This window comes from Carlito syrichta, unplaced genomic scaffold, assembly GCF_000164805.1.
Source record: "Carlito syrichta isolate Samal-C Ts95f unplaced genomic scaffold, Tarsius_syrichta-2.0.1 Scaffold309467, whole genome shotgun sequence".
Taxonomy (NCBI): Eukaryota; Metazoa; Chordata; class Mammalia; order Primates; family Tarsiidae; genus Carlito; species Carlito syrichta.
In genome coordinates, this window is record NW_007253563.1 from 121,418 (window position 1) to 133,010 (window position 11,593).

Here is an 11,593-nt window from a genome sequence, read left to right on the forward strand (position 1 = left end):
GGTCTCGAACTCGCGGGCTCAGGCAATCCACTCACCTCAGCCTCCCAAAGGCGCGGGATTACAGGCTGAGCCACCGAGCCCGGCTGAGAGTTGCTATTTCAATGACAACTGACACTAAAACCAGTGCACACTCCAAAAAACAACAAAAAACTGCTTAAAATCTAAGCTAAGGAATCTGATATTCAACGTCTAAAACTTGCCACTGCAATACATAAGCCTGAAGACAAAGATACATACTGTTTATAGTAGGTGAGGTCATGGAGGAGCCCATTATTAAACCTGTAAACGCTTAAAATCATTTAGAATCTGAACACAAGAATAATAACAGGGCCTAGAGTAATGCATCTCAAAGAGATACAAATAAAGGGAAATCATTTTTTTATCCAGGATAAACAAATCAGTCTTTCCACTATTCCTCTACTTTGTTAGGCCTGGAGTCCTATTCCCATTTGCCATTAATAAATACACACACATAAAAAACTTAGTACAAAGCTACAGTAATCAAGACAATACTGCACTGGCATACGGTCAGAAAAAAAGAAACGGAATAGAATCCAGAGACCAGAAATATACTGCTACATTTATGGTCAACTAGTTTTTGGCAAGGGTGCCAAGAACACGAGGAAGCCTATCTCACACAATCTACAAAAATTAACTTAAAATGGATCAAAGACTTAAATGTAAAAGCTAAAACTACAAAACGGTTAGAAGAACACACAGGTGCAAATCTTTGTGACCTTAGATTAAATAATGGTTTCTTAGATAAGACACCAAAAGTACAGGTAACAAAAGAAAAAGCAAATATGTAAGACTTCATCAAAATCAAAAAAGAACACCATTATAAAAGTAAACAGGCAACACACAATGGGAGAAAATATTTGCAAATCATTTATATGACAAGGAACTTAAATCTAAAATGTTTAAAGGACTTATTAATAAAAGACAAATAATCTGATTTTAAAATGGGCTATATGAACTTGAATAGACATTTCTCTACAGTAGACATGAAGTATGAAAAGATGCTCAACATTATTAGTCATCAGGGAAATGTAAATAAAAACCAAAATGAAGCTGGGCTGGGTGGATCAGCCTGCAATCCCCCGCTTTGGGAGGCCGAGGTGAGTGGACTGCCTGAGCCCGCGGGTTCAAGACACGCCTGGGCAACTTGGCGAGACCTCATCTCTACAATAAATCAAAAATAAGTCGGGTGTGTCCAGCTACTTGGAAGGCTGAGACAGAAGGATCACCGGAGCCCAGCAGGTCGAGGCTACGGTGGCTGGGAGCAGCCACTGCACTCCAGTCTGGGCGACAGAGTGAGACTCCCACTCAAAAACAAACCCAAAAAACCCAAAATGATATATCAATTCTTACCTACTAGAATGGCTATAATAAAAAAGACAGACAATAATGTGTTGACAAGGATATGGAGTACCAGAAGCTTCACAAATTGCTGATGGGGTTGTAAAATGCTGCAAACACCTTGACACAGAGTTACAAATACCAATCAGCACTTCCACTTGTAGGTATATTCCTGAGAGAAATATGCCCACACAAAACTTGTACGCAAATGTTCACAAGCATTATTCATAGATGAGAAATAGTGGAAACAATTAAATGTCCATCAAAGGATAAGCAAAATGTGGTGTATAGCCATACAATGAAATATTCAGCCATTAAAAGAAGTGATGCTCTGACACATACTACAACATGGATGATACTTCAAGCCAGACACCAAGGGCCACATATTTCATTTACAGTTGATATAAATGATTTCTTTTCTTTTTTTTTTTGAGTTGAAGTCTCACTCCATTGCCCAGGCTAGAGTGCAGTGGCACGCTCACCGCCACCACAGCCTTGATCTGCTGGGCTCAGGCAATCCTTCCCCTTAGCTTTCCAAGTAGCTGGAACTATAGGTGTGTGTCATCACACCCACCTAATTTTTTTATTTATTGTAGAGATGAGGTCTTACCAAGTTGCCCAGGCTGGTCTCAAACCTGTGGGCTTAGGCAATCCTCTCACCTCGGCCTCCCAAAGTGCTGGGATTACAGGTGTGAGCCACCACACCCAGCCTGATATGAATAATTTCATACAAAGGATTCTGTATACAAGAAGGGATGCAAAATATTCAGAATTTATTTATGAAAAATTGAGTATTTATTCTATATGTTTAACCCTTTGCACCCAGAGACATCCCACAGATCACCTACCAGCAACTTGACATCACTTCTGTATGAAATAGTGAAAAGTGAACCACTTCATATTAAATAGTATAGTGTTGGAACCAATTATTTCATTATAATAATATTTGGCTTACAATGGAATTTTGGACATTGAGAAACTTATTTATGACAAAAAAGATCAACATTTTATATCTCATGTTTTTCTAATGTGTGGTACATGTGAAACAGTCACCAACATGCATTGCAAGTTCACTGACACATATTGTGCAATAGTAATTTGTTGGACGTCTTCCACCTGTTGTTTTTCTATTCAAGCAGACAATGTAGTTTCGTTTTCTTTCTCCCACATTAGTAATATGTAATTTATTGTCCAGTCTGTTGTTCAAAGATGTAGGATGCACTTGTGATTCCTGAAAGCCACTTCTCAACTGATTGATTATATCTCAGTATATATTCCATCTCTTTATTTGCTTTTTTGTGCAATTTGAATGGAAAACTTCAGGGAAACATACATTAAAAAAAAAAAAATTTTGCACTTGCATAAGTCTGTCCTGTGTAAACACCAGCAATCTCTCTTAGAGGGAGATGTTAATGTTATGCCCACACAAAACTTGTACGCAAATGTTCACAAGCATTATTCATAGATGAGAAATAGTGGAAACAATTAATGTTCTCTTAGAGGGGACAGCTGAGTGCAAACTTCAGTCACCGTCAAAGTATTCTCTGTTTGATGCAATACATCTATGGAGACCCTTTTTCCACTGCTAAGAACTGTTTTTGAACTTGTCAGTTTTTATGCCATTTAGAGCTTCTGACATTTGTTGTTTCACTTCTTCCACACTGACAAAATGTTTCCCTTCGAGAACTTTTTTCATGCGGGGAACAAAAAAAGTCATTTGGGGTGAATGGGGAGGGGTAAAGCATGGGGATCATGCCACTTTTGGTCAAAAACTGCTGAACAGTCAGCACAATGTGGGCAGGTGTGCTCATAAATTAAGCATCATGAAATGGGCAAATGCAATGAAAGAAACTTAAAAAAAAAAAATCAACGAAGCCAAACACAGCCTCTCAGAACAATGCCAACTAGCACACTAATGCCGATGGGTCCCTAGAACACACCTAGTGGCGGACACCTGTACAAGGGGCTTGTCCTCCAAAAAAAGTGATTCCAGTTTTTATTGGGTCATTCCTTCATACATGAAATGTCTAGGAAAAAACACTCCATAGAGACAGAAAGTAGATTAGTGGTTGTGTAGGGCTGGTGGGGTTAGGGCAGAATGGGGAGTGACTGCTCATGAATACAGGGTTTCCGTTTTAGGATTAAGACACTGCTCTGAAATTAGATGTTAGTGATGACTACACAAGCCAGTGAACATTATTAAAAACCACTGAATTGCACACTTTAAATTTTATGTAACATAAATTAGATTTCAATAAAGCTGTCATATATTAAAAAAGAGGTCACAAGAGCATAATCTGTTTTGCAGGCACTGACGTTTAACAAAGTTGTGTCTCCACTGGGCAACTTCATGTACTATGTTCCTCAGAAAACTGCACCGCCAATGTGATAAAGGAATTTTATTAAAAAGTTAAAAACGTGCCAGGTGCAGTGATTCATGTCTATAATCCCAGCAGTATGGGGACCATGGTGGGAGGACTGCTTTAGCACAGGAGTTCGAGACTAGTCCAGGCAACATAGTGAGAGCTAGACTAGCCTAGGCAACATAGTGAGTCCTCATCTCTACAAAAAATCAGAAAAATCAGTCAGGTGTGGTGGCGTGAACCTGTGATCCCAGCTACTCAGGAGGTTGAGGTACAAGGATAACCTGAGCCCAGGAGATTGGGGCTGCAATGAACCGTGATCATACACAGCACTCCACAGCCTGGGCGACAGAGTAAGACTCCAACTCAAAAAAACAATTACAGAAATAAAAAAAGGATTATAGCTCTTATAGAAATTAATTGCAGCCAGGCACGGTAGCTCATGCTTGTAATACCAGCACTTTGGGAGGTGAGAGGACTGCCTGAGCCCAGGGGTTCCAGATCACGCTGGACAATCTGGCAAGACCTTGTCTCTATAATAAACCAAAAAAAAAATTTTGTTTTTTTGAGTTGGAGTCTCACTCTGTCGCCCAGACTGGAGTGCAGTGGCATACTCACAGCCACTGCAGCCTCGACCTGCTGGGCTTCAGTGATCCTTCCACCTCAGCCTTGTAGGTAGCCAGAACTACAAGGCAAGCTACCATGCCCGGTTAATTTTTGATTTATTGTAGAGACAAGGTCTCGTCAGGTTGTCCAGGTGAGTCCCGAACCCACAGGCTCAGGCGATCCACTTGCCTCGGTCTCCCAAAGTGCTGGGATTATAGGTTGAGCCACTGAGCCCGGTCAATAAACCAAAAGTTTAGCTGTACATGGTGGTGCGTGCTTGTAGTTCCAGCTACCTGGAAGGCTGAAGTGGAAGGATCACCTGAGCCCAGCAGGTCGAGGCTGCAGTGGCTATGAGCATGCTACTGCACTCCAGCCTGGGTGACAGAGTAAGACTTTGACTCTAAAAAAAAAAAATTAATTGCAACATTAATTTCTTTAAAGGATGATAAAGCAGTTAACAATAATCCCTGAAAACTGAACTCATAAACAGCATGCATTTGATTTACCACCTGGGCTCAATGTCCCTACAGTTGGTGAAACCATGTCCTCCAAAAGACAAAACAGAACCGTCTCTGGAAATAGACTCTGCAGAAAATTAAGTTAAGATGAGGTCACACTAGATTAGGGTGAGCCCTAATGTAGTGACTGTACTCTTATACAAAAGGGGAAACTTAGACACAGACATATAGGGAGAAGGCCACAGGTAGACAAGGCAGAGGCTGGAGTGATGACTCTACAAACCTAGAAGACCAAGGACTGCTGGCAAGGCCAGAAGAGGCTCTGAACGGATTCTCACAGAGCCACTAAAAAGGAACCTGCCCTGCTGACATCTTGATTTTGGACTTCTGGCTTCCAGAACTGTGAAAGATACATTTCTGGTGTTTTAAGCACTCCAAGTTTGTGGTAATTTGTTGCAGCAATCCAAGTCATTAATAGCGAGTAAGCAGTAATTTACTGTCTTAGTCTAATTTTCTGTTGCTTAAGCCTGAAACTGGGTGATTTATGAGAAAAAAATGTATTTCTTATAGTTCTGAAGGCTGGAAAATCCAAGGTCGAGGGTCTGCATCTGGCGAGGACTCCTTGCTGGTGGGGACTCTGTAGAGTCCCGAGGCAGCACAGGGGTTCCCATGGCTGGAGGCTGAGTGTGCTAATGTGCTGCCTCAGGTCTCTCTTCCTCTTCTTATAAAACCCCGGGTTCCTCTCCCATGATAATCCACTATATCCATTAGTCCACAAATGGGTTAACACAACCATGAAGGCAGAGCCCTAATGACTCAATTACCTCTTAAAGGGCTTACCCCTCACTACTGCCACAACGGGGATTAAGTTTCTACATGAACTTTGGAGGGACAAACATTCTCGTCACAGCACCTACTCACAACCATAAAAACCTCTGATTAGCGCAGTGGTTTTCAAACACTTGGCAAATTAATTTAAAACAAACTTTTTATGGTAAACTTATGCAACAACCATACAGAAACACAGAATGCCAACATCTTGTGGTCTAAGATATATTTATAAATAAAAATCACTTTACCTTTCCAAGCATTCTGCCTAGGAAGTAGTAATGTCTAGCAAAAGAATCTCCTACAAGCATCTGAGCAGCTGGGTTGGGGTACAGAAGCCCTTCATTAGTAGTCTTAAAGAATCCTTGGTTGGGGTTAAATCCTGATTTCAGTAGTTCATTCAAAAACTCTCTGAAAATACCGCCACCATCAATGCCAGCTTCATCCAAGCCGTGGGCATTGAGCAAGTGCACGCGGATCCGCTTTTTCAAATCAGGCTCTGTTTAAAAAGATGGGAGGGGGACGAGGAAAGATGTTATAAGCAAGCAATAACATAAACTGGTATTGTAGGATGTCTTAGGGAAGGGGAACAAGGATATTAGGGATATTTAAGTGCAGGACTCAAAACAGCAATGATACTAAAGAGAGACAGTGATAGAGACTGACCAAGATTTCCCCAGAGTCTACAAAGGAATAAAGAGGGAAGGCATGGAGACGGGAGATGAGTGGTGTTCAGGAAGTAATAAAAGCAACCCCCATACTCTAAAAAATATGACAGAGCACAGTCTTACAAGGGAGCGAAGTGAAATGAGGGACGTAAGAGGACATGATTATTACCACCAAGAGAAAGAGCTGTCAGTGATGTTATAACCGGAAGTGAACCCTATCAATGAGGTGAATGACACACAAACATTTAGGGAGAAATATTCCAGAATCTACAGGATCTTTTAAAAGGTATCTGCCTGGAAAGGGGAGAAATTACTGGTTATATAATTTGCTACAAAGTAAATTTTAAACATTCAACTTGGTGAGACCTCATCTTTATAATAAATCAAAAAATTAGCTGGGTGTGGTAGCACACGCCTGTGGTTCTGGCTACTTGGAAGGCTGAGGTGAAAGGATTGCCAGAGCCTAGCAGGTCAACACTGGGGTGGCCATGAGCTTGCCACTGTACTTCAGCCTGGGCAATGGAGTGAGACTCCAACTAACAACAACAACAAAAAAAGTTACAGATCTCAACCATTCTTAATGCCTGAGAGCACGCCTCACACAGACTTGCTTCCAAAGGTTTCAGGATACAAGTCAATAAAGGTGACTCTATCAAAAGCAAAAACAGCGCCTGTAATTCCGGCTACTCGGAAGGCTAAGGTGGAAGGATCGCCGGAGCCCAGCAGGTCGAGGCTGCAGTGGCCGAGAGCGGCCACTGCACTCCAGTCTGGGCGACAGAGTGAGACTCCAACTCAAAAAAAAAAAAATGCAAAACCAAGGAGGCCAAGTAAGATCCTTTGTTGGACAGATTGAATTCCAGAACAGGTTTGGGGAAGTACCTGAAATGTCCTTTATCTTTTCTTAAGAATGTTCTACAGGTGCTTTGCAAAAAAGGTAAGGGAAAAGAAAAGGGGGGGAGAAGAGGGGAGAAGAGGGAAGACGAGTAGAGGCAGGCTGCTGCATGAAGTGAGGGGAAGCAGCAAAGCAATGGTACCCCCCAGGCTTGCTCCCTGAACTACTGCCCCCACTTCATTCGCTGCTGCAATCTCTCTGTGTCAGTGTACGGAGCATTGCAGGGGACAAGCAACCTCTAGAAACACTCGGAAAATGGGTTTAACCAAACACGTGTTGGTTGAGACTCCAGGCACTATCCTTATAATCCTGGTCTTTTCTATATTGCTATGTACAGGTATCAGTGATTTTGAAGTTATACTATCTATAAAATGTTTTCAAATAAGACAAATGCAATTTATTGTACTGCCTGAGGCTTATAGCACCATGCATAGGAGTACCAACTTTCCATTCTTTGGATGAGGGTCAACTGCATGGCCAGCAGGGACATTTGTGCTGATGTGCCACATCCTATCACTCCCCCGGGTTAGTGCCCATGTTTCCCTTGGGAGTTAGGTAAAAAAATCTAAATGATTTGGATATAGCTTGCTCTCCTACTTTGTAAAGGAGTAATAATAGTTAACACTGATAATTTACCCTGAGCTAAAAATTTAGCATGCATTACTTCAAATCCTATAATGACCTTCTGGGATAAGAATTATCCTCATTTTGAGGATTGTTTGAGCCCCGGAGTTCAAGAGCAGCCAGGGCGACACAGCCAGCCAGACCCTATCTGTTAAAAAAAAAAAAAGAAAGAAAAAATCCGAAAAAAATTAGCCAGGCGTGGTAGCAGATGTTTGTAGTCCCAGCAACTCCAGAGACTGTGGCAGAAGTATTGCCCGAGCCCAGAAGCTTGAGGCTGCAGTGAGTGGTAACCTTGTCACTGCACTCCAGCCTGGGTGACAGAGTGAGACCCAATTCAAAATAATAATAATGATGATGATGATTATCCCCATTTTGTAGTGAGAAAATTAAGAAAAAAGGTTAAATTATCTATTCTAAAGTGAAAATTAATATTGTAATGGGTAGTGACATAACTAGGAATGTGTGGCTGGGCATGGTGGATCGGCCTGCAACCCCAGCACTTTGGGAAGTCGAGATTAAAAGATTGCTTGAGGCTAGGAGTTCAAGCCAGACCGGCAACATAAAAAGATCCCATCTCTACAAAAAAACAAAAAAATTAGCTTGACATGGAGGCACATATGTGTAATCCTCATTACTTAGGAGGCCAAGGCAGGAAGATCATTTGAGCCCATGAGTTCAAGATTATATAGTAAGTTATAATCATGCCACTGTACTCCAGCCTGGGCAACAAAGCCAGACCATTTTAAAATGTGTATGTGTGTGCGCATACTACCCACAAAGCCTAGGCTGTTTTCATTAAAATATAGTTTATTTCTCTTTCTCTCTCTCTTTTTTTGAGTTGGAATCTCACTGTCATCCAGGCTGGAGTGCAGCGGCACATTCATGGCCACTGCAGCCTCGACTTGCTGGGTTCAGGAGATGCTTCTGCCTCATCCTTCCAAGTAGCTGGAACCACAGTTGTGCACCACCATATCTGGCTAATTCTTGATTTGTTGTAGAGATGAGGTCTCGCCAAATTGTCCAGGCTGGTCTCAAATTTCTGGGCTCTGGCAACCCTCTCACCTCTGCTTCCCAAAGTGCTGGGATTACAGGTGCAAGCCACTGCACCTGGACGCCTCCCTCTTTTCTTTTCTTTTTTTGAGTTGGAGTCTCACTCTGTCACCCAGACTGGAGTGCAGTGGCCGCTCCCAGCCACCGCAGCCTCCACCTGCTGGGCCCTGGCGATCCTTCCGCCTCAGCCTTCTGAGTAGCTGGAACTGCGTTTGGTTACCACGTCCAGCTAATTTTTTAATTTATTGTAGTGATGAGGTCTTGCTGCCCAGGCTGGTCTCAAACCCACGGGTTCAGGCAATCCACTCACCTCAGGCTCCCAAAGGAGCGGGATTACAGGCTGAGCCACCGAGCCCGGCTACCTCTTTTCTTAAATTTAACTTTTATTATATGAGGAACATGCTTTTCACTGATATTTAAATTTTACAAACATGTTATTTGCATCCATTTTAATTACTAATTATAAAATGTTTAATTTCAAGTTATAGATAAAATGCCAAAAGAAATCTAATCAGCTACTTATAGATGCATCACAAAAAATATATTTGAGTGTTTCTTGCTTTTACATATATCCTCTTAATACCCAGTTTTAAGAAAGAAAAGCATTTGCTTGTCATATGTAATATTTTGCCGACTGTCAGGAGTTAGATGATTCTGTAAAAATTTTTGGTGTAAAAACTTTGTGTGTGGGAAATACTCAACCACGGTCCACCCTGTAACTCTCACACTCAACCCTAAGTACCAAGCCTGCTGTCTCTGAGCACCTCAACAGCCATGAATGGAAGGTAGCCCTTCAGTCATGGCTGGATTTGAGGCTTTGTGGCTTCCTGAAGCTGATTTCTGTAAACAGCAACATACAATAGCATAATAATACTTTCATAATCAAATCTAGCCTTCTGGGTAGTTTCCCCTTGTTGCTATGGACAAATGATAAATATCTACTTACACATTAAGGTTTTAGTGAAAAGCTAAAGAAAGACTAATTTTATTTTACCTATTACTATTTCTCCTTAAGAAAAACAATGTGATGAGTTCTGTGCATTAAATGAAACAAAATAAAACCACTCAACCAACAAAAGCACAGAGAGTGAGGCTCTTTGGAGCTGACCACAGCACAGCTCAGCACCAGCTCTGCCACAGTGAAGGACAGCAGAAGCCTATGAGGGCGCACCAGGCCAACGGGAATCACATGGCAAACCGCATCTCTATCATCCTACAGCAAACCTATGAATAAATTTGAATCTTTCTCCATATTCTCCACATTGCAACAAGTCTGTGCCAAGTACAAAGGAGCGTGTGGGTGTCCCTGTGAGCCCAGGCTCAGCCCCAGCTGTACGGTGCAGGTTGTCAACTTCAGCTCTGCTGGGTCAACTCATTTTAAAATGGGACTGGCCGGGCTTGGTGGCTCAGCCTGTAATCCCAGCACTTTGGGAGGCCAAGGTGAGCAGACTGCCTGAAACCACAGGTTCAAGACCCACCCGGGGAACTTGGCGAGACCTCGTCTCTACAATAAATCAAAAATTAGCCGGGCGTGGTAGCGCGTGCCTGCAGTTCTGGCTACTTGGAAGGTTGAGGCGGAAGGATTGCTGGAGCACAGCAGGTCAAGGTTGTGGAGGCCAGGAGCATGCTACTGCACTCCACTCTGGGTGACAGAGTGAGACTCCAACTCAAAATAAATAAATACATAAATAAAATAAAAATGGGACTAATACACATACTTCAGAAAATCATTCTGAGGTGAAATGAGATAATGAGCATCTATAAAGGACAGATTTATTTTAATGACTAGATGATACATGGAATAATCACATTAATTGATTATATGTAAATGATCAGTGAACAAAGCACCTTGAATCATTTTCTCATAAGTAAATTAAATTCCAGCTGGGTGCAGTGGGTCACACCTGTAATCCCAGCATTTTGGAAGACCGAGGCAGGAGAATCGCTTGAGCCCAGCCTGGGCAACACAGTGAGACCTCGTCTCTACAAAAAAATAAAAAAATTAGCTGGGTGGATTGGTGCATGCCTATAGTCCTAGTTACTCTGGAGGTCAAGTCAGGAGGATTGCCTGAACCCAGGAGGTCAAGGCGGTGGTGAGCCACGATTATGCCACTGTCCTTCATCTTGAGTGACAGAGTAAGACCCAGACTCAAAAAAATAGTATTGATTTTACTAATTTGCCTAGACAAAATACCAATTTTGACACATGGCTTAAAATTTCTTATGTAGGACAACCCTCTTGGGTCCCCTTCTGCTCTGGGAACTTTTCTGTCCTCTCAATAAATCCTGCTTTCCCACCAAAAAAAAAAAAAGGAAAATTCTTATGTAAATACCTGAATCAGAGAACATTTGTAAAGATTTTAAGCATTATACCATAAATATTATGAAGAAGTTCTTCCAAATCCTTTAACCTCAATGTGGTTATAGCATATATTTAGGGAGATGGGGTATGGTTAGCTTTTGAATACTTTTTAAGGTTTAAAGAGTCATTAGGAAATTTGTAGCTTGTTATAATTGGGCAGTGATATCCTTAAAAACATGTAAATAAAATAGTTTTAAAGTTGATTTTAAACTATTGGTAATAAGCACATATTCTCCTTTGGCAGAAGAGCACACACTCTCCTTTCCCTAGGAAGTCTCCATCCTCCAAGTGCAGAAGGAGCCATGCCCCTGTTAGCGCCTGTGCCCTCTATGCCCCTCACCAGAGTCTTGGCTCCTCTTCCACACTTCTCCCTTTCATTAAGG

At 41.9% G+C, this 11,593-nt stretch overlaps 1 protein-coding gene across 6 annotated transcripts in view; it reads right to left on the minus strand.

Moving 5' to 3' along the window:
- UBE3C (ubiquitin protein ligase E3C) overlaps positions 1-11,593 on the minus strand; it is a 122,652-nt gene that overhangs the window by 44,814 nt on the left and 66,245 nt on the right. For all 6 annotated transcript variants that reach the window (XM_008067279.1, XM_021717202.1, XM_021717201.1 and 3 more), the window contains one exon: positions 5,866-6,113. In XM_008067279.1, the coding sequence (XP_008065470.1) occupies positions 5,866-6,113 (248 nt within the window). The remainder of the gene's footprint in view (positions 1-5,865; positions 6,114-11,593) is intronic.